This window comes from Saimiri boliviensis, chromosome 21 (genome assembly GCF_048565385.1).
Source record: "Saimiri boliviensis isolate mSaiBol1 chromosome 21, mSaiBol1.pri, whole genome shotgun sequence".
In the NCBI taxonomy this organism is placed as follows: domain Eukaryota; kingdom Metazoa; phylum Chordata; class Mammalia; order Primates; family Cebidae; genus Saimiri; species Saimiri boliviensis.
The window spans coordinates 24,503,537-24,525,439 of record NC_133469.1 but is presented as its reverse complement, the minus strand read 5'-3'; the positions used below and the strand labels follow the sequence as shown (position 1 = coordinate 24,525,439).

At 46.2% G+C, this 21,903-nt stretch overlaps 1 protein-coding gene and 1 pseudogene across 12 annotated transcripts in view; both read left to right on the top strand.

The window, feature by feature from the left end:
• CLTCL1 (clathrin heavy chain like 1) overlaps positions 1-21,903 on the top strand; it is a 97,902-nt gene that overhangs the window by 45,152 nt on the left and 30,847 nt on the right. For all 12 annotated transcript variants that reach the window (XM_074391079.1, XM_039462401.2, XM_039462398.2 and 9 more), the window contains 9 exons: positions 306-443; positions 5,307-5,471; positions 6,046-6,226; positions 7,607-7,770; positions 8,857-8,982; positions 9,575-9,717; positions 10,054-10,288; positions 11,610-11,732; positions 14,709-14,854. In XM_074391079.1, coding sequence (XP_074247180.1) covers positions 306-443; positions 5,307-5,471; positions 6,046-6,226; positions 7,607-7,770; positions 8,857-8,982; positions 9,575-9,717; positions 10,054-10,288; positions 11,610-11,732; positions 14,709-14,854 — 1,421 coding nt within the window. The remainder of the gene's footprint in view (positions 1-305; positions 444-5,306; positions 5,472-6,045; positions 6,227-7,606; positions 7,771-8,856; positions 8,983-9,574; positions 9,718-10,053; positions 10,289-11,609; positions 11,733-14,708; positions 14,855-21,903) is intronic.
• Positions 454-5,292, top strand: LOC141582609 (cytosolic acyl coenzyme A thioester hydrolase pseudogene; annotated as a pseudogene).

Here is a 21,903-nt window from a genome sequence, read left to right as displayed (position 1 = left end):
CTAAAAATATAAACAATCAGCTGGGCAGGGTGGTGGGCACCTGTAATCCCAGCTATTCAGGAGGCTGAGGCAGGAGAATCGCTTGAACCCAGAAGGTGGAGGTTGCAGTGAGCCAAGATCACGCCACTGCACTCCAGCCCAGGCAATAGTGCAAAGAAAGAAAGAAAGAAAAAGAAAATACAAAAGGAAGGAACTAGTTGATTAATTTCTAACTGAGATTATATTTCAGGAACTATTTCAATAGGAAAATAAAACACTGTGAATGAAAACACCCTGAGTGAAAATGTGGCTTGGATATGTTTCAGATTGTGGACATTTTCATGGAAAACAATTTAATTCAGCAATGTACTTCCTTCTTATTGGATGCCTTGAAGAATAATCGCCCAGCTGAGGGACTCCTCCAGACATGGCTGTTGGAGATGAACCTTGTTCATGCACCCCAGGTTAGTGACATTCTAGGTGAACACTAAAGAGGCAGAGCACCTGTGATACCTCTCTGTGGGCTTGCAGACGAGCACAGTGGCTTTGGGCTGGGCTGGGCTTGTAGCAGATGTTTATCTTGTACTTCTCAGGGGACATTCTCCATGACTTTCCTTAAAAGGATTTTCCAGAAATCATAGTACAGGACTTTCACGGAAACAGTTATAATTGGGACATCATTTCTTTCTTCTTTTTTTATCATTGTGGTAAAATATACATAACCAAGTTTACCATTTTAACAATTTTTAAGTGTCTGATACAGTGGCATTAAGAACATTCACAATACTATGCAACCATTACCACTATATATGTCCAGAACTTTTTATCATCCCTATGTAACTGTTAAGCAGTGACTCCTCATTTCCCAGCCGCTGACCACTGCCATTCTAATCTGTCTTTATTAATTTACCTATTCAAGGTATTTCATATACATGGAACCATAAAATATTTGTCCTTTTATCTGGCTTTTTTCACTTAGCATATTATTTTCAATGATCATCCACATTGTAACATGAGTTAGAAACACCTTTGTTTTTAAGACTGAATAATAGTCCACCATGTGTATATTTGACATGTGCTTATCCACTCATCCATTGATGAACATTTGGGTTGCTTCTACCTTTAGGTTATTGTGAATAATGCTGCTGTTAAGATGGGTGTACAAAGATCTCTTTGAAGCCCTGCTTTCAATTCTTTTTTTTTTTTTTTTTGGAGACAGAGTCTCACTCTGTCGCCCAGGCTGGAGTACAGTGGCACAATCTCAGCTCACTGCAACCTCTGCCTCCTGGGTTCCAGCAATTCTCCACCTCATCATCCCGAGTAGCTGGGATTACAGGCGTCCACCACCATACCCAGCTAATTTTTTGTATTTTAGTAGAAACGGGGTTTCACTGTGTTGACCAAGCTGGTCTCGAACTCCTGACCTCATGATCCACCTGCCTTGGCCTCCCAAAGTGCTGTGACTACAGGCATGAGCCACCAGGCCTGGCCTGCTTTTAATTCTTTTGGGAATATACCCAGAAGTGGAATTCCTGGATCATATCAAACAGTAATTCTATGTTTACCTTTTTGAGGAACCACCATTCTGTATTCCAGGAGGCTGCACCATTTTATATTCTTGCCAGCAATGCTTAGCAGTTCCAATTTCTGTATATCCTTGCCAACACATTTTCCCTGTCTAAAATAATAATAATAGTAATCATCATCTTAATGGTGGTGAGGCATCAGTTGTTGGCCTGAAAGTTGTGGGAGGCAGGTATAATCAAGTCACATGTCTGTGCTATTTTGGGTTTAATTTGGATATACATACAAGAAAGGGATTTAGAGGAGTTTATATCAAGCCGTTCACCATGGTACTAAGCGGGTAAGATTGTAGAAGTTCACTTTGTTTTGTACTTATCTCTTTTGATTTGTTTTTGCTTTAATAATCACTTACTATTTTTGTAATTAGGAAACAACATATTAAGTATATTGTTATATTGCCTCAATTTATTCAAATCCCCAAGTTAACTGCTAAGAAGTGGGTCATATTCCAACTCTAGGAAATAAAGGTGCTGTTAATTTTCTGCTTGGAGTCTATTGGACTCTCATGACTTTGTGAGTGTATGTGACAGTTTTTAGCGAATGAGGTTTGAAACAAACCAAGTACAACTCAGAAACGTGGCAGACTCCAAGGAATGCCCAGACCCTAAAGTGTGCAGAACAAGCAAGTAGCTGGGTAAAGTGCCAGCAGGCTCTGGCTTAGTGCCCCAGGATGCTGGCAGTCTCTGGGCAGTGGGACTTCGTGATGGTTTCTAAATTCTCTTAACTATACTGTTGCTATGAGGAGGAAATGTTTGAAAACCAGAAGTAAATATAAACCTGAAGGAAACAAAGAATAGGAGACTCAGGTAAACACCACAAGTTCTGAAGCCCTACTTTTGAGACACCTGTGCCCTCCTGCAGCCACCCACACTGCCACAGCTGCCAGCATGTAGGGCCCGGACATCAAGACACTGTCCGCCATCCAGATCTGACTGATCATGCAGATGACACCAAACGGGGCTAGCAGTGTACATGGTGGAACCATCCTGAAGATGATCTGGGAGGTGGGTGCCATCATCAGCACCTGGCACTGCAGCAGCCAGAATGGGGAGTGCAGTGTGGCCACGCTGGCTTGGGTCAAGCACACTGACTTCCTGTCGCCCTTGTGCATCAGTGAAGTGGCCCACATCAGCACAGAGATCACCTACACTTCCAAGCACTCTGTGGAGGTGCATGTCAGTATGATGTCCAGAAACATCCTCACAAGTGCCAAAAAGCTGACCAAGAAGGCCAGCCTCTGGTATGTGCTCCTCTCGCTGAAGAACGTGCGCAAGGTCCTTGAGGTGCCTCCTGTTGTGTATTCCTGGCAGGAGCAGGAGGAGGAGGGCTGGAAGCAGAATGAAGCCCAGAAGCTGGAGCACATGGAGGCGAAGTGGAAGAACAGGGACATCGTCCAGCAAGTCCTCAACCCAGAGCCGAACACTGTCAGCTACAGCCAGTCCAGCCTGATCCACCTGGTGGGGCCTTCAGACTGTACCCTGCACAGCATCGTGCATGGAGGCATGACCATGAAGTCATGGACAAGGTCGCCGCTGCAAGCCATTGCAAGGTGGACATCGTCACATCTTCTGTGGGCACCATTAATTTTCATGACAAGATCAGAAAAGGCTGCATCATCATCATCTCGGGACACATGACCTTCACAGGCAGTAAGTCCATGGTGATCAAGGTCTTGATGGACGCCAACCCTGTTGTGGACAGCTCTTAGAAGCATTACCGGGCCACCAGTGCCTTCTTCACCTATGTGTCGCTGAGCCAGGAGGGCAGGTCACTGCCCATGCCCCAGCTGGTGCCCAAGACTGAGGACGAGAAAAAGTGCTTTGAGGAAGACAAAGAGCAGTATCTGCAGATGAAGGCAAAGCGACAGGGCCATGCGGAGCTTCAGCCCTAGACACCCTCCTCCTGCCCCTGGGGCCTCAAGTAGACATGACAATGGGTCCAGTGTCCAGTCACTTAGAAGTTACCCCCTTGGCCAAAAACCCAGTCCACATTGAGAGTTGGTGTTGTCTGAAGTTTTCATATCACAGTGTTAACCTGTGGCTCTGTCCTGCAAACCTACACACCAAAGCTTTATTGCTATCATTCCAGTGTCAGTGCTACATAGTGTTGTCCCGAGCGCCGGGAGGCATTCCCTGGAAACCCTCAGGAATGCTTCCAAGCACACTGTAAGGTATAGGAAGAAACCAGCACTACTAATAAAGCTGCTGCTTGCCTGGAAAAAACAAAAACAAAAACAAAAAACCCTACTCTTAGTACTAGGTTTGGATCGTCAACTCTGTGGGGAACCAGGAGCAGGTGTCACTCTGAAGCAGTCTGGCGTGTGGCAGTGGCCGTGGCTACTCTGTATTTGGCCATACCTGGTTGGTGATGCAGATCCTAGAAGGAATGGGAAAGAGTGTGCTGTGTGGCAGGGGAAGGCGCCTGGGAGCATAGCTTGTCAAGACCAGCGTTAGATACTTAGGAAACACTCAGTCAGCCCTGCAGCAAGACTGCTGTGTTGACCTCTCTTCATTCTTAGCCCAGACATACTTTACCTACTTAAAGATGATGTTTAGTAGCTGGGTGCAGTGGCTCCCTCCTATAACCCCAGCATTTTGGAGGCCAAGGTGAGCAGAGCTCAGGAGTTTGAGACCAGCATGGACAACATGGCCAAACCCCATCTCTACACAAAAAAGGTGTGGTGGCTTGCACCTGTAATCTGAGCTCCTTGCGAGGCTGAAGTAGGAGGATTACTTGAGCCTGGGAGGTCAAGGCTGCAGTGAGCCGAGATCGCACCACCACTGTTCTCCATCCAGCCTGGGCGACAGAGTGAGACCCTATCTCAAAAAAAAAAGATTTTATGCCTCATCAAAATTGTTTCCAGGAGGGTTCATTGTTTTTTAAATGCAGTCCCCAATTCCTAATTCTGTAATTAGCCTAGTAGAGAAGTCTAGTAAGCACAAATGGGATTTATTATATTCAGGTCTCCGTCTAGTCATTGCGAGTCTAAGGCTTGAGCTCAGTCGAGGAAAATCGGTAGACTTGAGCCCTCACATTGATCTTACCAAAGAAACCCTGTAAGAATGTGATTGCTGGCCGGGTACGTTGGCTCATGCCTGTTATCTCAGCACATTAGGAAGCCAAGGTGGGTGGATCACCTGAGGTCAGGAATTTGAGACCAGCCTGGCCAACATGACAAAACTCTGTCTCTACTAAAAATACAAAAATTAGCCGGGCATGGTGGTGCGTGCCTGTAATCCGACATACTCAGGAGACTGAGACATGAGAATCACTTGAACCTGAGAGATGGAGGTTGCGGTGAGCTGAGACTGTGCCGCGGCACTCTAGCCTGAGTGATGGAGTAAGACTCTGTCTCAAAAAAAAAAAAAAAAAAAAAAAAAAAGAGAAAATGTGATGGCTTAAAATCTCCAACAGTGACTTGATCTCATCCCAGTAATAGAGCTTTATGGAGCTCCATTTTTCAGCCTTTCTTACAGGCCCAACTCCTCTGTGGCCATGTGGGATGGGCCAGCTCTGCAACATGGGAGGATGGAGCCTTGTGCAAAGAGCCTAAGGTGACTTCAAGGACAGCCAGGGATCTTGGGACCCACAAGCACTGCTGCCACCACAGAGGTGTGGATGTGGACAGGGCTTGTGAGCTCTGGTTGCCAGGCTATATCCTACCCTGGGGCAAGGTTGAGCAGCTGGTCTTAAAAAGTTATTGCCACTGATCAGGCTTTCTCACCAAACTCCCTGTTTCATAGGTTGCAGATGCCATCCTTGGAAATCAGATGTTTACTCATTACGACCGGGCCCACATCGCCCAGCTCTGTGAGAAGGCTGGCCTCCTGCAGCAGGCATTGGAGCACTACACCGAGCTCTCTGACATCAAGAGGGCTGTGGTCCACACTCACCTCCTCAATCACGAGGTACTGTGTACCCCTGAGGCACTCCTATTGTGGCTGTTGTCTATGCAATTAATGTCACATGCTCCCCAATGACCACCTGTTGGTGATTGTGGAACCATGGCCTGAGCCTGTCACTGCCCTAACCTACCATACTTTACCACCAAAAGCAGTTCTAGATCAGCCCACACACAAAGTTTATCTGCTCAGCAGTGTCTCTGGGCCCTGTAGCAGCTTTCTTTCTGATGTCCACCTTTGACTTAGTCTAATAGCAGGATTACTGGTCACCTTTTAACACTGACAGCATAACAGTGCTGTCTGAAACCATTACAGAGCTAAACTGGCTATTGTGTTCCAACTTATGGAATAAGTTTTAGCATCATCTGTGGAATATTCCAGATGAACAGTTTAGATCAGTGTCTTCCCAGCTTTACTTTTTGCTCCTACTTTTTCCCGTGACGGATAGTTGCTTTTCAGTCCTGTTATGTTGGAATATTTTCGACACTCAGGGGAACATGGGAATGACCTAGTTATTTTCCAAGTGTTAGCAGTCATTAAAGTGGTGCATCGTTGTGGACAGACTCTTCCTTGTTCCCAGTGGCTTGTCAATTTCTTCAGCTCCTTGTCAGTGGAGGATTCTGTGGAGTGTCTGCGTGCTATGCTGTCTGCTAACATCAGACAGAACCTTCAGCTGTGTGTGCAGGTGGCCTCTAAGTACCATGAGCAGCTGGGCACGCAGGCCCTGGTGGAGCTCTTCGAATCCTTCAAGAGTTACGAAGGTAAGCCATGCAGCCTCTGGCCGACGCTGCCACGTGACTGTACCTCTCTTCTCGGGTGTTGCTGTCTACCTGGCTGACTGAAAACGGCCTTCCTGCAAAGCCGGGCAGGAGGCAGCACCCGCTGCCTTGGGTGCTCAGTTGGTGGCAGAATGTACTGCTATCTCATGTGCACCACTCAGCTTCAGGAACCTTTTTGGTGTTTCCTGACGAAGAACTCAGGCTGGTTGGTGATGGGGCAGAGTGACTTTCGGAGCCCAGTGTGTCTGTGAGGCACAGTCTGGCGAGAATTCATCTAAAAGCCTGTGTCATGGGTACAATGAAAGGGCTTGATGTCTGCTCTTCACGGCCCCAGGAGAGAGGCTCCTTGGACCAAGCCCACGATAGAAAGTGCCTTGCTGTGTGGTGTCTGCTACCCAGTGATTGTGGAGGCTGATGAGGCAACCTGGTTATATTCCTTTGCCCTTTTTGGGCATCACACCAAAAAAGTGTGGTAGGGCAGTGGGGGAGGGAGTGGCTTTGTTAGGGACAGGTTGCGGCTGTCTGGCCCTCCCAGGATAGAGACTGAGCATTTGCCTAGGCATCAAGCCACTGCCATGTGTCCAGTGAGGTTGGGGCATCAGTGGAGGGTGGGCCAGGACCCTACCCTCAGGGAGCTGGCCTTCTCTTCAGAAGACACCACTATAGGAAAGACCATGACAGAAGAATGGCTGGAGCTGGCCTGGGAGAGGGCAGTAGAGTAGGTTGATGGGGAACCGTCGGCCTTGGGGCTGCCCAGTCCTTTCCTAGCATCAGTCTCACGGTTACAGTGAAAGACCTCAACAGGGAGGGGCCTTCTCGGATGTATCCTATCCTGTTGTTACTGGTGCCTCCTGGCTGGCCTCTGTAATGGTGAGGAACATCATTAGCCTCTGTGAATGCTGTCCTCTGGGGCTCACCCTGGGGCTCAGCACGTGGGGCCCATGTCACTGTCAGCTCCGTGTCAACTCGCAGGCTCCTGCCAGAGGCCATGGCTTATTTCTCTGTCCCTTGGCATGCCTTTTTAGAGCAGCAGTCCCACAGCCCTCTCAGATTACCTCAGTGAGAATTACTCTTGATGATGACTATCTAGGTATACCTGGGCCACCGAAAGGAATTTCACATGTACCAAATACCCAGTATTTTACATCAAAACATGCAGGTATACCTGCCAAATATGATGGACATCTCACTAACTATTTTTGGGAGCTGCCAAAGCAGACAAATGGCATATTTATTATGAGTTCTTAGTGGGTTGTGGGTCCCTGAAGAGTGGAGCAGGGTCATCGAGTAAAGGTGGGCGACAGCTGTGGAGGAGGCAGGTGGGAGTTACAAGGACGAAAATGGAATGGTGTCTCTTCATAGGCCTCTTCTACTTCCTGGGCTCAATTGTGAACTTCAGCCAAGACCCAGACGTGCATCTGAAATACATTCAGGCCGCCTGTAAGACAGGGCAGATCAAGGAGGTGGAGAGGATATGCCGGGAGAGCAGTTGCTACAACCCAGAGCATGTGAAGAACTTCCTGAAGGTGTGTTTCAGCACCACCTCCTTCCATGAGCTGCCCTAGCTGACGGCAGGTGGGGCAGACCATCCACAGATGTCCCAGGAGGTGGGAAGCTGGATATGTCTCGCCAGGGCTCCCTTAGTCCCCGGAGACAGAGCTCCATTTTATGGCTTAAAGTTCTAGAGGAATCCATCTATCGTTTTAAGAACTTGTAGAAAGAAGCTTGAGGCTGTGCTCTAAGGATCTGGCAGCTAAGTGGAGGGAGTTAGTTTATTGCTGCATTGCAGTTCATCAACATCCCATTGGTGCCCTTGTCAATTAGGCAGGCAAAGCTGTAGGAACTAGTAGACCACTCAGCACTAGTGGCATAAAGAACAGGAAACCTACTTCCTTATGTGACAGTCCTGGGTGGCTTGAAGGTGAGTGGGATGGCTTTCCTTCCCAGTGTCCTTCAAGGACCAGGCTCGTAGCTGCTTTGCTGTGTTCAGCACCTCACCCGGAATGTCATCTTCCCAGCCAGCTAGAAGGGAAGAGCGCAGAGGAACCAGCATAGGTAGTTTGTATGGGCGAAGTCTGCAAGTAGCAGATGACACTCGGATTCACGTTTCCTTGGAGGAAACACTTAAAACTTCAAGAGGGAACCTAGGGGACCACACGGGGGGAGACATGACTGTGGTGGCCTGTGGCTGTCATACCCAAGTGCCATCCTCATCTGGGAGCAGTGCCCGAGTGTGTTTCCGTGGCCTGCAGCTGTGTGTCTGAAAAGCAGCCCTTAACCGCAGGTGCGCTATTCTTGAGAACGGCCTGGTTTCTGTTGGGTTTGCACATAATGAGCTGCTTGTCTTAAATCAAAAGATGCTTTTGTCCAGACTTGGAATGTTAATGCCAAATTTAGCAGTCTTTAACCAAATACTCTTATCTTTTTCTCACTTATTTCCTAAAGCAAACATCGTACCACAAAACAGCAGCCTATCTAGAGCAGTCTCATGCCGAGTCTCCTGTGTGTCCCTCTGCTGCAGAGACAATGCCGTCCCATGTGGGCAATGAGCCCAAGGTCTGACTGGCTGGTTTCTTCACTCCCTGACTTGTTCTGTGCATTCTAACCCTCAGGAGGCCAAGCTCACAGACCAGCTTCCCCTCATCATCGTGTGTGATCGTTTTGGCTTTGTTCATGACCTTGTCCTGTATTTATACCGCAACAACCTGCAGAGGTACATTGAGATCTACGTGCAGAAGGTACTGCTGGCTCCCTGGAGTGACACCCAGCTGCCTCTGGGCCCCAGTCAGTGGAAATAGTCTTCACCTCAGAGGCTGCCTCTAACACCTGAACATTTTGGAGACTATCATTTTGAAGGGTGATCAGTTAGTGTGCTCAGACTGCCAGAGTAGAAGACCACAGTCCAGGTGGCTGACACAACACACACTTATTTCTCACAGTTCTGGAGGCTGGAAGTTCATGATCAAGGTGCTGGCAGGGCTGGTTTCTGGCTAAGGCTATCTTCCAGCCTTGCAGATGGCCTCCTGGCTGTGCCCTCACAGGGCCTTTCCTCTGTGCATGTGTGCTCCCAGTGTCTCTTCCTCTTCTTAAAGGACACCGGTACCACTGCATTGCCCCCACCCTTGACACTGATTACCTCCTTAAACACCCTCTCTCTAAATATAATCCCACTGGGGGGTTAGGACATCAGCAAGTGAATTTTGGTAGGACAAAGCCCAGTCCTAAAAAGGAGCCCTTTCAGGGTTTTGCCCTCACTGTCCAAGTTGTAGGAGGCTTCTAACAATAACTTGTGTCTGCAACACTGAAGTTACTTGACCTTGACTACCCTAGGTCAATCCTAGCCGGACCCCAGCTGTGGTTGGAGGGCTCCTTGATGTGGATTGTTCTGAGGAAGTGATTAAACACTTAATCATGGCAGTGAGAGGACAGTTCTCTACTGATGAGTTGGTGGCTGAAGTAGAAAAAAGAAATAGGTAAGGTGTCCTTACTTGTTTTCTCCTGCTTCTGGATTCTAGTATCTGTGGTTGCTTCTTTCTAATTCTCCAGGACTGTCTCCACAGTTGGTCATTCCTGTACGCATCTTAGATGTAGCAATGAGTTACTTGCTGTTGGTACTGTGAAGACCTTGGGGGAAAACCTAACAGTAGAAATCAGTTTAGAAACCAGGTCCGTCTTGGTCCCTAGAGCAAACTGAAGTTGATGGACTCAGAGATTTTTTGTTTCAGGAAACAACTGTTGGAGCCCTGGAGTTGCTCTCAAGATTTCCAGTGGTAACCTTGAGACTTTACGGCACCTTCCTTCTTTCAAAGGCTCAAGCTCCTGCTTCCCTGGCTGGAGTCCCGGATTCAGGAAGGCTGTGAGGAGCCTGCCACTCACAATGCACTGGCTCAAATCTACATCGACAGCAACAGCAGCCCCGAGTGCTTCCTGAGAGAGAACGCCTACTATGACAGCAGCGTGGTGGGTCGCTACTGTGAGAAGCGAGACCCCCATCTGGCCTGTGTCGCCTATGAGCGGGGGCAGTGTGACCTTGAGCTCATCAAGGTGGGTAGCAGATGTGCTGGGCTGCCCATTTAGCCCTGGCCTCCCAGGGAAGCTTTCAAAGGTGTCCCTGTGGGGAGCAGATCAGGGCTTTCTGTGCACCTGGAGATGGCGGGTCATGAGATGTAGTTCCTTGTGATTCTCACAGCTTTTGGGGACTTGCTCATGCAATTTGTATGCATCGTACCTGTAGACCAGTTGGCCCTGAACCTGACTCATCACCCCTCTACTGACAGTCCTTAGTGTTGCCTGGTAATTTGAGGGCAAAATTGAACTCCCTGGCCTGACTCATGAGCTCCTCTGTGGAACACCACCTTCCCCCAACTCCCCGGCTTGATCAGCCACTCCTCTTGCCACCCTACCTGGAGGGGCCTGCAGTTCCTGGGGTGCTTCCTGTCCCAAGTGCCCTTGTGCTTCATGCCCCCACTTTGGGGTAGCCCTCTACACACGCCCTTCCCCATCCCCTGACCAACGAGCTCTTGCTGGCCCCTCCTTGAAACATCTGCCCAGGTCCTTTGCCTGTGTCTGCCCGGGCTTGGATCCACATGTGTGTAATTACATATTTAGGTTAAATTGTGTGAGCTTTTCCTCCCTAACCACTTGATCTAAAAATCCAGACATGAACAGGTCGGGCCTTTGCCGTGATACACAGGCAGCCTGTGCTGCATCTGCAGACACGTGTGCAGGCTGCTCAGCCTTGTGCCTGGCATCTGGCACTCGACAGATCCCATCCTCCCCAAGATTTAGCAAGTGCTGCTCATGCTAGAACATTCCAGTGGACTGTTGGTGTTTTGGAGATCTGTTAGAACATTCAGAAAAGAGTCTGCAGACACTGCAAGACTTGAAATGTTGCAATGTCTGTGCTGTTTTATACCAGTTCTAGACTGTTCTGATAACATTTTGGAGATGGTTTAAAGCTAGCTACATATGAGTACTTAAATTGAACTAAATTAAAAATCACCAATTTAGTCGCTGTCATATACCATGTTTCAAGCGCTCAGTAGCCTCCCGTGGCTCGCAGTGGCTGTATCAGACAGAGTGGGAGACAGAGCATGTCCCTGAACACAGGTGGTTCTACCGGCCAGAGATGTGCCACACCCCTGGGAGTTGTTGTGAACTCGGAAAGGGCATTCTGACGTGGTTTGAGTGCGTTGTTAACCCTGTAGGATGCTGCTCATCCCGTGTCAAAGCGCAGTGTCTTGCCTGGGCTCTGACCGTCCACCAGGCCAGTATCAGGCACACCGGGCACGGACTGGAGTGCATCCTCCCAAGCAGCTTCCATCGGTCGGCTGCTGTGTCACACACACGAGTGTGCTCATTTCAGGTTTGCAACGAGAATTCCCTGTTCAAAAGCGAGGCCCGCTACCTGGTACACAGAAAGAATCCGGAGCTCTGGGCTCACGTCCTTGAGGAGACCAATCCATCCAGGAGACAGCTGATTGACCAGGTGAGGCACAGAAATGGCTATGTGTGTTGCACCTGCATTTTGCCGGCTAGTCGTTGTTGTGGCTCAAGTAACTGGTTTCATTTTTCATTTAAAACATCTTGGCTAGGTGCAGTGGCTCATGCCTGTAATTCTAGAAATCTGGGAGGTCAAGGCGGGTAGATCACTTGAAGTCTCAGGAGTTCAAGACCAGCCTGGCCAACATGGTGAAACCCCATCTCTACTAAAAATACAAAAATTACCCGGGCATGGTGACACACGCCTGTAATCTCAGCTACTTAGGAAGCTGAGGTGGGAGAATTTCTTGAACCTGGGAGGCAGAGGTTGCAGTAAGCTGACATCGTGCCACTGCACTCCAGCCTCAGCGACAGAGAGAGACTCTATCTCAAAAAAATAAATAAATAGTCCGAGTGTGATGACTTACACCTGTAATCTTCGCACTTTGGGAGGCCAAGGCAGATGGATCACTTGAGGTCAGGAGTTCAAGACCAGCCTGGCCAACATCGTGAAACCCCATCTCTACTAAAACTACAAAAATTAGCCGGGCATGGTGGCTCACGCCTGTAATCCCAGTGACTCAGGAGGCGGAGGCAGGAGAATCCGGTTAAACCCAGGAGGTGGAGGTTGCAGTGAGCCGAGATTGCACTCCAGCCTGGGTAACTGAGTGACACTCTGTCTCTAAAAAATAAAAAATGATAAATAAATAAAATAAAACATCTTAGCCCTTACGAACCTTCTCCCCTGCAGAAGTAGCTTGCCTAAAAATAGCCTGATTCCCCAGGGTCAGCTGACTTGGAGTCGTTTATTGGTCAAGGGCATAGAATTGCCCTTGAATCCAAAGCGGGGATGTGCAGCCCCAGGAAGAGAGTACCTGGGGGCACGCCTGCATGCTGGGTCCTTGATTGTTTCTTCAGCTCAGCCCCTGTGGACAGAGGTTAAGCAGCTTTCTTGCTCAGGAACTCTTTATGCCCCTGTGACTGTCCAGCACCTCCTTGGACACAGGGCAGAGTACTGGGGCCAGGGCAGGTGGAAGTCTGCCTCAGTTTCTGGGCAGGCCTCCACAGCCCTGTGGAAGAGCCTGCCCTCCCATCACAGCCTCAGATATATGCAGATAGTGCCTTAGCACTGTCCCTTAGTGCTGAGCATACTGTTTAGGGGTGGGCCAAGACCATTGTTAGGACAAAACCCTCACCCAACAAGTGGCTTCAGCCTTGAGCATAGGACAAGTTAAAACTCCTACCTCCCTCGTACATAGTGCCAACCTGCTGGACCATGCTTTCGGCCTGAGGGCTGGATTTGACCTTTATGACTTTTATCTTCTCGTTTTCTGTCCAGTGTTTCCTCAAGTCTGTGCCACTATTTTTTAAAATAAATTTTGATTTTGAAATACTTTGAGATTTATGGAAGGCCATGTTGTTTTGAATCTCTATCAGCTTTGGACTTTTACCCATCCAAATCTAATAAAAATATTAAACAACACAAGATTGTACTAGGGATCTACCTCCAGGTTCCCAGATATCAGACATTTCTCCAGGTATAGTCTGGCCACCTGGTACACCTTGAAGGTGACTTCATGTTGGCAGTGGGGAAGGGCCACTTTAACACTGCACCATACCAGAGCCAGCGGGGGCCTCTTGTCTTCCTGTTTCTGGGTGGAGCTGCTGGTCTTTCATTATCTCTACTGTAACTGAATATCTGTAGCCACCTCCTGGTGGGAAATCCAACTGCAATGTTCCTCTAATCAGAGCACATAATGACAGAGGGAGGCTGCTTTTAGTGTCTGGACTAGAACCTCTTGAAAAAGTTCACTGAGAGCGGTGTCCTCAGGCAACCTTAGGCGGGGCATCCTGTTTTCACTCAAACAGGATGGTAGAAATTTATTTTTGCCCTTAAAACAACCTGTGTATTTACTTAAGTTGCTCTAAGGTTTTCAAGAATTGACAGATGTCACTGTAAGAAGCGTGCCTCCTCCTTTGGATGGACTTCTTGTGCTGTGTCCCGGTGCCCCTTTCCCTCAGGCATACACTTTTGGTTCCTCGGCTGCTGTGAGAGCTCCTGTTCTCAAACTCTTCCGCCTGCTTGTTGCCGTTATTACAAACTCCACAGAGGTAGAACTTTTGCATCTCATGGTACCATTGAGTCACAAAGACCACCGGAAAGGTGGACTGGACCGACCTTGATCCTAGGTTCCTTTAAGACCCCTCAAGATTGCTAGGTGAAAGTTCTTGGTCAGAGGGCTATGTTAGCCATGAAAGACCTTCCAGAGCTGTCTCTTCCCTCTCATTGATACACAACTGTTGCCCACCCCTGAGGAGAACCAGAAACGTGGCAAAAATATTAGATCCTTGAAGTCACTGAAGGTGGCTGGTACGGAGTGCAAAGATAGCAGTGCTGGCATTCCAAACTGCTGCCACATAGAAATGTATTCTTTGGAAAACTGTCTTCCCACCCTATTTGCAAGTGTTTTTGTTGGTAAGACACCTGTAATTGGATGAGGGGTGGCACAGCCAGTCTTTGGTTGGTCTTTCCTTCAGATTGTGGTTCTGAGTGACATCCTGTGTGAAGGCACTGGCTCCTCGGCTCTGGTTGTGGACTATGCCACAACCACACTCTGCTATTAAGAGGCTACTGGAAGCCCCTTCACTAGAGAAGTGGAGCCATGTTTGCTATGAATAGTGGCTTTAAAAGACAAATCTAAAAGGTGATACGCATTTCAAATGCCTAGTGCACTGGTCATTGGAGCAGAGTAAGAGTCTAGCTCATCTGATGTGAGAGAAAAACTAATTGTCAAAATAGAGCAAACCGAGAATTTCCTGCAATTGACTTTGAAAACCCTTCCTTTTCTACTTTAAGACGTTTACCATTTTCTCTGTGTCCATTCTAGACCATCTTGGAGGAGTCCTTCCCTTCTGTTTAGTTTCAAAGATACAGTCTTGAATTGACCTTAATCAAGTTCTTTCAAATGCTTTTTAAAACCAGGTGGTACAGACAGCATTGTCAGAAACACGGGATCCTGAAGAGGTTTCGGTCACTGTCAAAGCCTTTATGACAGCTGACCTGCCTCATGAACTGATTGAATTGCTGGAGAAGATAGTTCTGGATAACTCTGTCTTCGGTGAGCACAGGTGAGGCTGTGCCAGGGATAGCTGTGGACGCAGTCAGATTCAAACATCTGCTTGTCACTCACCTTCTGTTACAATCTCATACCGCTTTACCCATCCAGCCTGCCCATTGGCTGCTCCCCAGACATGCCAGTCTTCTTACCACCTCCTCTATCTCAATCCAGCCCTTCCCTTACTTAGCTCCTTCCTGTCTCAGAGCCCAGCCTCAGTTTCACATTTTCCAGGGGCCTGGGACTCCTCTTACTTCTCTGGCCCACACTGGCCTTTAACACAATTTCTAGAGAAGCAGAGCTGGCATTTTATGAAGGCCTCATGTGGCCCAAGGATGTTTTGAACTCTTCAAATCATAGTGAACAAAGCTTGGAGAAAGGTGGCAGGAGAACCACATCTGGGCATGTATCAGGGAAGACTTGCCAGAAGTATAATGTAGAAGCCAGATGAGCAGGAGCTGTGTCAGGGGCAGCAGCACGGGCTGGCATCGTGGAGGTGGGAGTGCATGCTTCTGCATGGGCCCACATTATCGAGGTGGGAGTGCGTTCTTCTGCATGGGCCCACATTATCAAGGTGGGAGCGCATTTTTCTGCATGGGCCGACATCATCAAGGTGGGAGCATGTGCTTCCACATGGGCCAGCATCATTGAGGTGGGAGTGCGTGCTTCCGCAGGAGCCGGCATCATCGAGGTGGGAGTGCGTGCTGCTTTCACATGGGCCGGCATCATCGAGGTGGGAGTGCGTGCTGCTTTCACGTGGGCCGGCATCATCAAGGTGGGAGTGCGTTCTTCCGCAGGGGCCGGCATCATCGAGGTGGGAGTGTGTGCTGCTTTCACATGGGCTGGCATCATCGAGGTGGAAGTGCGTCCTTCTGCATAGGCTGGCATCATAGAGGTGGGAGTGCGTGCTGCGTTCACATGGGCTGGCATCATTGAGGTGGGAGTGTGTGCTTCCGCACGGGCCGGCATCATCAAGGTGGGAGTGCATGCTGCTTTCACATGAGCTGGCATCATCGAGGTGGGAGTGTATCCTTCTGCATAGGCTGGCATCATAGAGGTGGGAGTGCGTGCTTCCGCGTGGGCTGGCCACCTGGGGTTCCTCTCCACTTCAAAATTCACCCTCAGAGATACTGTGTCAGATTTTAATCTACTCACGTTATAAGTGGAGCTATAATGATTAAATTGTGAGATTTATTTTGTAGGCCAGAAAGGGTATCAAGGGCTGTGGTATTAGAGGAATTTGTGTGTGTGTGTTTACTCTTGGAGATACTATATGGTAATGGTATATGGAATGTGAAATTATATTTTGATGGAATCATAAACCCTGACTAATGACAGGATGCCAGGGTTAAGGTACCTGAGGTGGGTAGGATATTCTGTCTTGCTGTCTGACCAACCTCCTTTGATAGTTGTTAGCTTGTGGGTATTTCCAGGCACTTACAGGTGGCTGCATCTCTGCTGTCTTCTTGAATACTTGTCTCTCAGACATGCAGGGGACCTCACGTTCTTTCTTCTTTCTGTGACGATTTGACCAGACACAGTTTTAAGTGTTGGAAAAAGTAGCCTTGGCTGGATGTGGTGACTCATGCCTGTAATCCCAGCACTTTGGGAGGCCAAGGCTGGCAGATCAGTTGAGGTCAGGAGTTCAAGACCAGCCTGGCCACATGATGAAACCCTGTCTCTGCTAAAAATAACAAACATTTTGCTGGGCATGATGGCAGGTGCCTGTAATCCCAGCTACTCAGCAGGCTGAGGCAGGAGAATCACTTGAACCCAAGAGGTGGAGGTTGTAGAGAGCTGAGATCGTGCCATTGCACTCCAGCCTGGACTACAGAGCAGGACTCCATCTCAAAAAAAACCTATGCAACAATCTTGCATGTTCTTCACATGTACCCCAAAACCTAAAATGCAATTAAAAAAAAAAAAAAGAACAAGCTAAAAGGTCTGTGTTGAGAGAAGCCAGAACACAGATTCCCTCTGGAAGTGGGGAGCTGGGAATGTCCACATCTTAATCTGAACAGAGCAGCCTGACTCTAGATAGGCATGTTAAACATTCATGAAGCTACAAAATTAAATCAGTGTACAGTAGGTCAGGCATTTTAAGTCTCAGTTGTTTTTTTTTTTTAAACAAAAAAAACACAAAAGTCAGAAATGTAAGGCATATCAGTTAAATATAACATGCAGAACTTATTTGTATCCTGTTTGAACAAAATCCATTAAAAAACATTTATGAAACAACCAGGAAATGGCAAGGCTCACTTGAAATTTCCTATATAATGTTAGTGATGATTATAGTTTTGTGTACTCATGGTATCACAGTTATGCATTTATATTCACTGATCCATTAGAATATCTGCTAAAGGATGAAATGATATGATATTTGGAATTCGCCTCAAAATAGTCCAGTGAGGCCTTACAGGAGGGCTGAATGTTATAAAGGGCACAGGTCAGGAGTACCTTAGTGATGAATACATAGGCGTTGATGCATGCATTTGCTGGAAATTTTTCATAATAAAATAATGTCTTTTAAATCTTGCTTTGGGGAAGGCCAGAAGAAAAAAAATATCTAAAAATAAAATTTTTATTAAAAAAAATAGCCTTGGTTGGTGGTATGGCAGACTAGCTATCTAGAGACATGGACAGATCCAATTATTGTAAAAACTTACAGGGTAGAATGAATTATATAATCTTTAAAAATGAACCAATGAACTAGTAAGTAAACAAAAAGTCTGAGATTAAATAATAATAATAATAATAATAATGAGAGCAGGAACCCAGAGAAGAACATAATCTGACTTTTGCCAACCCTATTGAACCCAGGCTGATTCTCATACCCTACAGGACACAAGAAAACAGGAGACAAAACCTAAGGGCCTTCGCTGGGCATGGTGGTTCATGCCTGTAATTCCAGCACTTTGGGAGGCCAAGGTGGGTGGATTACCTGAGGTCAGGAGTTCAAGACCAGCCTGGCCAACATGGTTGAAACCCTGTCTCTACTAAAAATAAACATCGGCTGGGCATGGTGGTGCATGCCTGTAGTCCCAGCTACTCCGGAGGCTGAAGCAGGAGAATCACTTGAACCCAGAAGGTGGAGGTTGCAGTGAGCTGAGATTATGCCACTGCACTCCAGCCTGGACAACAGAATGAAACTCTGCCTCAGAAAAAAAAAAAGAAAAAAGAAAAAAAAAAAGGAAAAACAAAGGGCCTACAAAGGTGTGACATCTACTCTTAAATGGAAAGATAACTAAGAATATGCCAGTATTGCCTAGCCTCTGCTGAGAGACCAGCCAAAATAAAAGTGTCTTTTGAACAATTGTGCTAAATTTATAAGGACAAAATTGGCCCCCTTAAGCTAGTCCTCTTATGAGGTTTAGCACACATTCATGTTAACCAGCAAAGTGTTAAAAATCCTCAGGTCAGGAATTTAACTGTAAACTGATCACCATCAGATTGTAGCCTCAGATCTCTGCTAGAAACTCACCTTCTAACAAGGCTTCAAAGAATTCCGGCAGGTAGGATTCCGAGAAATAATAGGCTCATATCTATAAACATTGTCAGAATGCATAAGGAAATAAGGTACCATGAGTGAGAGCCAGCAATGTAGTGGAATTGGACCTGCAGAAACTAATATTTTTAAACACACAATGTAAAAAACATTAGGCTGGGCACAGTGGCTCATGCCTGTAATCCCAACACTTTGGGAGGCCAAGGCGGGTGGATTACCTGAGGTCAGGAGTTCGAGACCAGCCTGGCCAACACAGTGAAACCCTGTCTCTACTAAAAATACAAAAATTAGCCGGCCATGGTGGCATACTCCTGTAATCCCAGCTATTCAGGAGGCTGAGGCAGGAGAATTGCTTGAATCCAGGAGGTAGATGTTGTTGTGGTGAGATGAGATGGATTATGCCACTGGTCTTCAGCCTGGGCAACCGAGCGAAACTCTGTCTCAAAAAAGGAGAAAAATCATATTTTTAAATATCAAACAAATCAAGCAGATTTTTAAAGCATCAGATAACTTTGATAAATACATATTTTATTTATATACAATAATATATACTATATATTATATAATATATATGATAAAATAATAAAATAGGGCATCTCTGAAACTATGAAAAGATTTATGTATAAAAGGCAAAATATATTATTTTAGAGTTTATATTTGGAAGTATATATGCATGACCTAATAAATTCTTAGGCCAGTCACAGAAACCATAAACCTTTAGTGAAAAACCATTAAGACTGTATTAGACTTAAGCACTGTATCATAAAGAAGATGGAAAAATGAGAAGCTGCAAATGGGGAGAAGATATTTGCAACACAACCAACAAAAAATTAGTAGGGAAAAGATGTAATAAAAGAAAAACACAAGCAAGCCAATGAGAAACCAAGCAGATCACTTGAACAGGCCCTTCAGTGAGAGGAAGAACAGCTTGTGAACCTAAGGCAAGAATTCAGCCTCATCAGCCACCAAAGAGGCATAGAGTGAGGCCACATGCAGCATCACTTTGTTACTCCTGCCAGAGCAGCAGGAACTCCACTCTCCTAATCAGTGCTGATGAGGATGTTGAGCAGCTGGGCTTCTTATGTGCCCCTGCTGGGAATGTGCATTACATTTGGAAAACAGTCTGGTGATAGAAGATGCACACAGCCAGCATTTTCCTCTCTTCCTTACGAGCCCTAAAGGAACTCAGCTCATTTGTATGAGGCGATGTGCAGGGTTACTCAAGGCGGCACCATTTCCAATAGCAAAACTCTAAGAGCAAGCCAGATAACCATCAGTAAGTAGGTTGTGGTACAGTAATGCAGAAGAAATGAACAATATACAGTTGCATGGATGACTCTTAGCACCTAACTTTAAATTTTTTTAAAATCACCATACAGGCCAGCTGTAGTGGATTACACCTGTATTCCTAGCACTTTGGGAGGCTGAGGCAGGCAGATCACAAAGTCAGGAGTTTGAGACCAGCCTGACCAACATGATGAAACCCCGTCTCTGTTGAAAATACAAAAATTAGCCAGGCGTGGTGGCATGTGCCTATAATCCCAGCTACTCAGGTGGCTGAGGCAGGAGAATCACTTGAACCTGGGAGGTGGAGGTTGCAGCAGTGAGCAGAGATCATGCCATTGCATTTCAGCCTGGGCGACAGAGCCGGACTCCATCTCAAAAAAAAAAAAAAAAATCACCATACAGTCAAAATGATCTTCTGGACAGGGAATGCAGTGCTAGGAATGTTAACACATGTATAGATGTGTAGAATTACCACAGTCTGGATACAAACAATTCCATCACCCTGTAACACTCCCTTGTGCTAGCTACCATGTAAATTATACATTCCCTTAAACCTCAACCCCCAACCCTGGCTACCACCCACCTCACTAATTTTGCATTTTGAAGAACGTGGTGTAAATGGAGTCACATAGTATAGACTCTTTTGCGATGGGCTTCTTTCACCCAGCATGATGATGCCTTTGAGAGTCATCCAAGTTGGTGAGTGCATCAGCAGTACATTCTTTTTTATCACAGAATCATAGTCAGTTATGCAAATGTACCACAGTTTATCTCTTCACCCATTGAAGGACATTTGGGTTGTTTTCAGTTTGAGGTGATTATGAATACGTCTGCTGTGAACATTTCTGTCCAGATTTTTGTTTGAACATACCCAGTCACGTGGTATATGTACTGTTTAAGAAACTGCCTGTTGTTTTCCTGAATGGCTATGCCATTTTGCATTCCCACCAGCAATATGTGAGAGTTCCAGTCACTCTTTATCTTTAACAGCACTTGGTCTATTGGCCTTTTTTATCTTAGCCAGCCTCATAATGTATAGCAGTATGCCATCGTGGTTTCAATTTGCATTGTCCTAATGGCTAATGATGATAAACAACTTTTCATGTGCTTAGTTACCATCCATGCATCCTCTTTGGTGAAGTGTCTCTTGAAATCTGTTGGCTGTTTTTTAATTGGGTTGTTTGGGTTTTTTGTTGAATTTTTAGAGTTCTTTGTATATTCTGGATACAAGTCCTTTGTTGGATATGTAATTGCCATATTTTTTCTCATTCTGTAGATTTATTTTCTTAGTAGTGTAATTCACAGAACAAAAGTTATAATTTCGATAAAGTCCAATTCATAAACTTTTATGGATTGTGCTTTGGTATTAAATCAAGAACTCTGTTACTATTCCCAGGTCACACAGATTTTCTATTATTTCCTTCTAAAAGTTTCGTATTTTTTCATTTTACATTTAGATTCATTATCCAATAAAGTATGAAGTTTTGGGTGAGGTTTATCTTTGCATATGAATGTCCAGTTTATTCCCAGCATTATTTGTTAAAAATACTTTTTTCCATTGAATTGCTTTTGCATCTCTGTAAAAAATTGGGCTAGATAGAGTGATTCTTCCACGTTTATTCCTTTTTTCTTTCTTTTTTTTTTTTTGTTTGTTTGTTTGTTGTTTGTTGTTTGTTTTTTGTTTTTGAGATGGGGTCTCCCTGTCACCCAGGCTGAAGTGCAGTGGCATGAACACAGCTCACTGTAGCCTCAGCCTCCTGGGCTCAAGCTGTCCTCTCATCTCAGCCTCCTGAATAGCTGCAGGTGTGCACTGCGAGACCTAGCTAATTTTTTTTTTTTTTTTTTTTTTTTAGTAGAGAAAAGGGTCTTACCATGTTGCCCAGGCTAGTCTCAAACCTGTAGGCTCAAGAAGTCCTCCCACCTTGGCCTCCCAAAATGCTGGGTTTACAGGTGTCGGCCACCATGCCTAGGCACAATTTTATTCTTTTTCAAAATTGTTTTAGGTATTCTAGTTCCTTTACATATCTGTATAAATTTCAGAATTATCTTGTATATATGTACAAGAAAATCTGCTGGGACTGGAATTATATGAAATCTATGGACCAAGTTAGGGAGAATTGGTATTTTTCCTATGTTAACTGTATGAAAGCAGTATGTCTCTTCATTTATTTAGATCTTTGATTTCTTTCACCAGCAGTTTAGAGTTTGTGGCATATATTTCATATACAGATTTTATTAGGTTTATACTCATTTCACATTTTTGGAAGTAT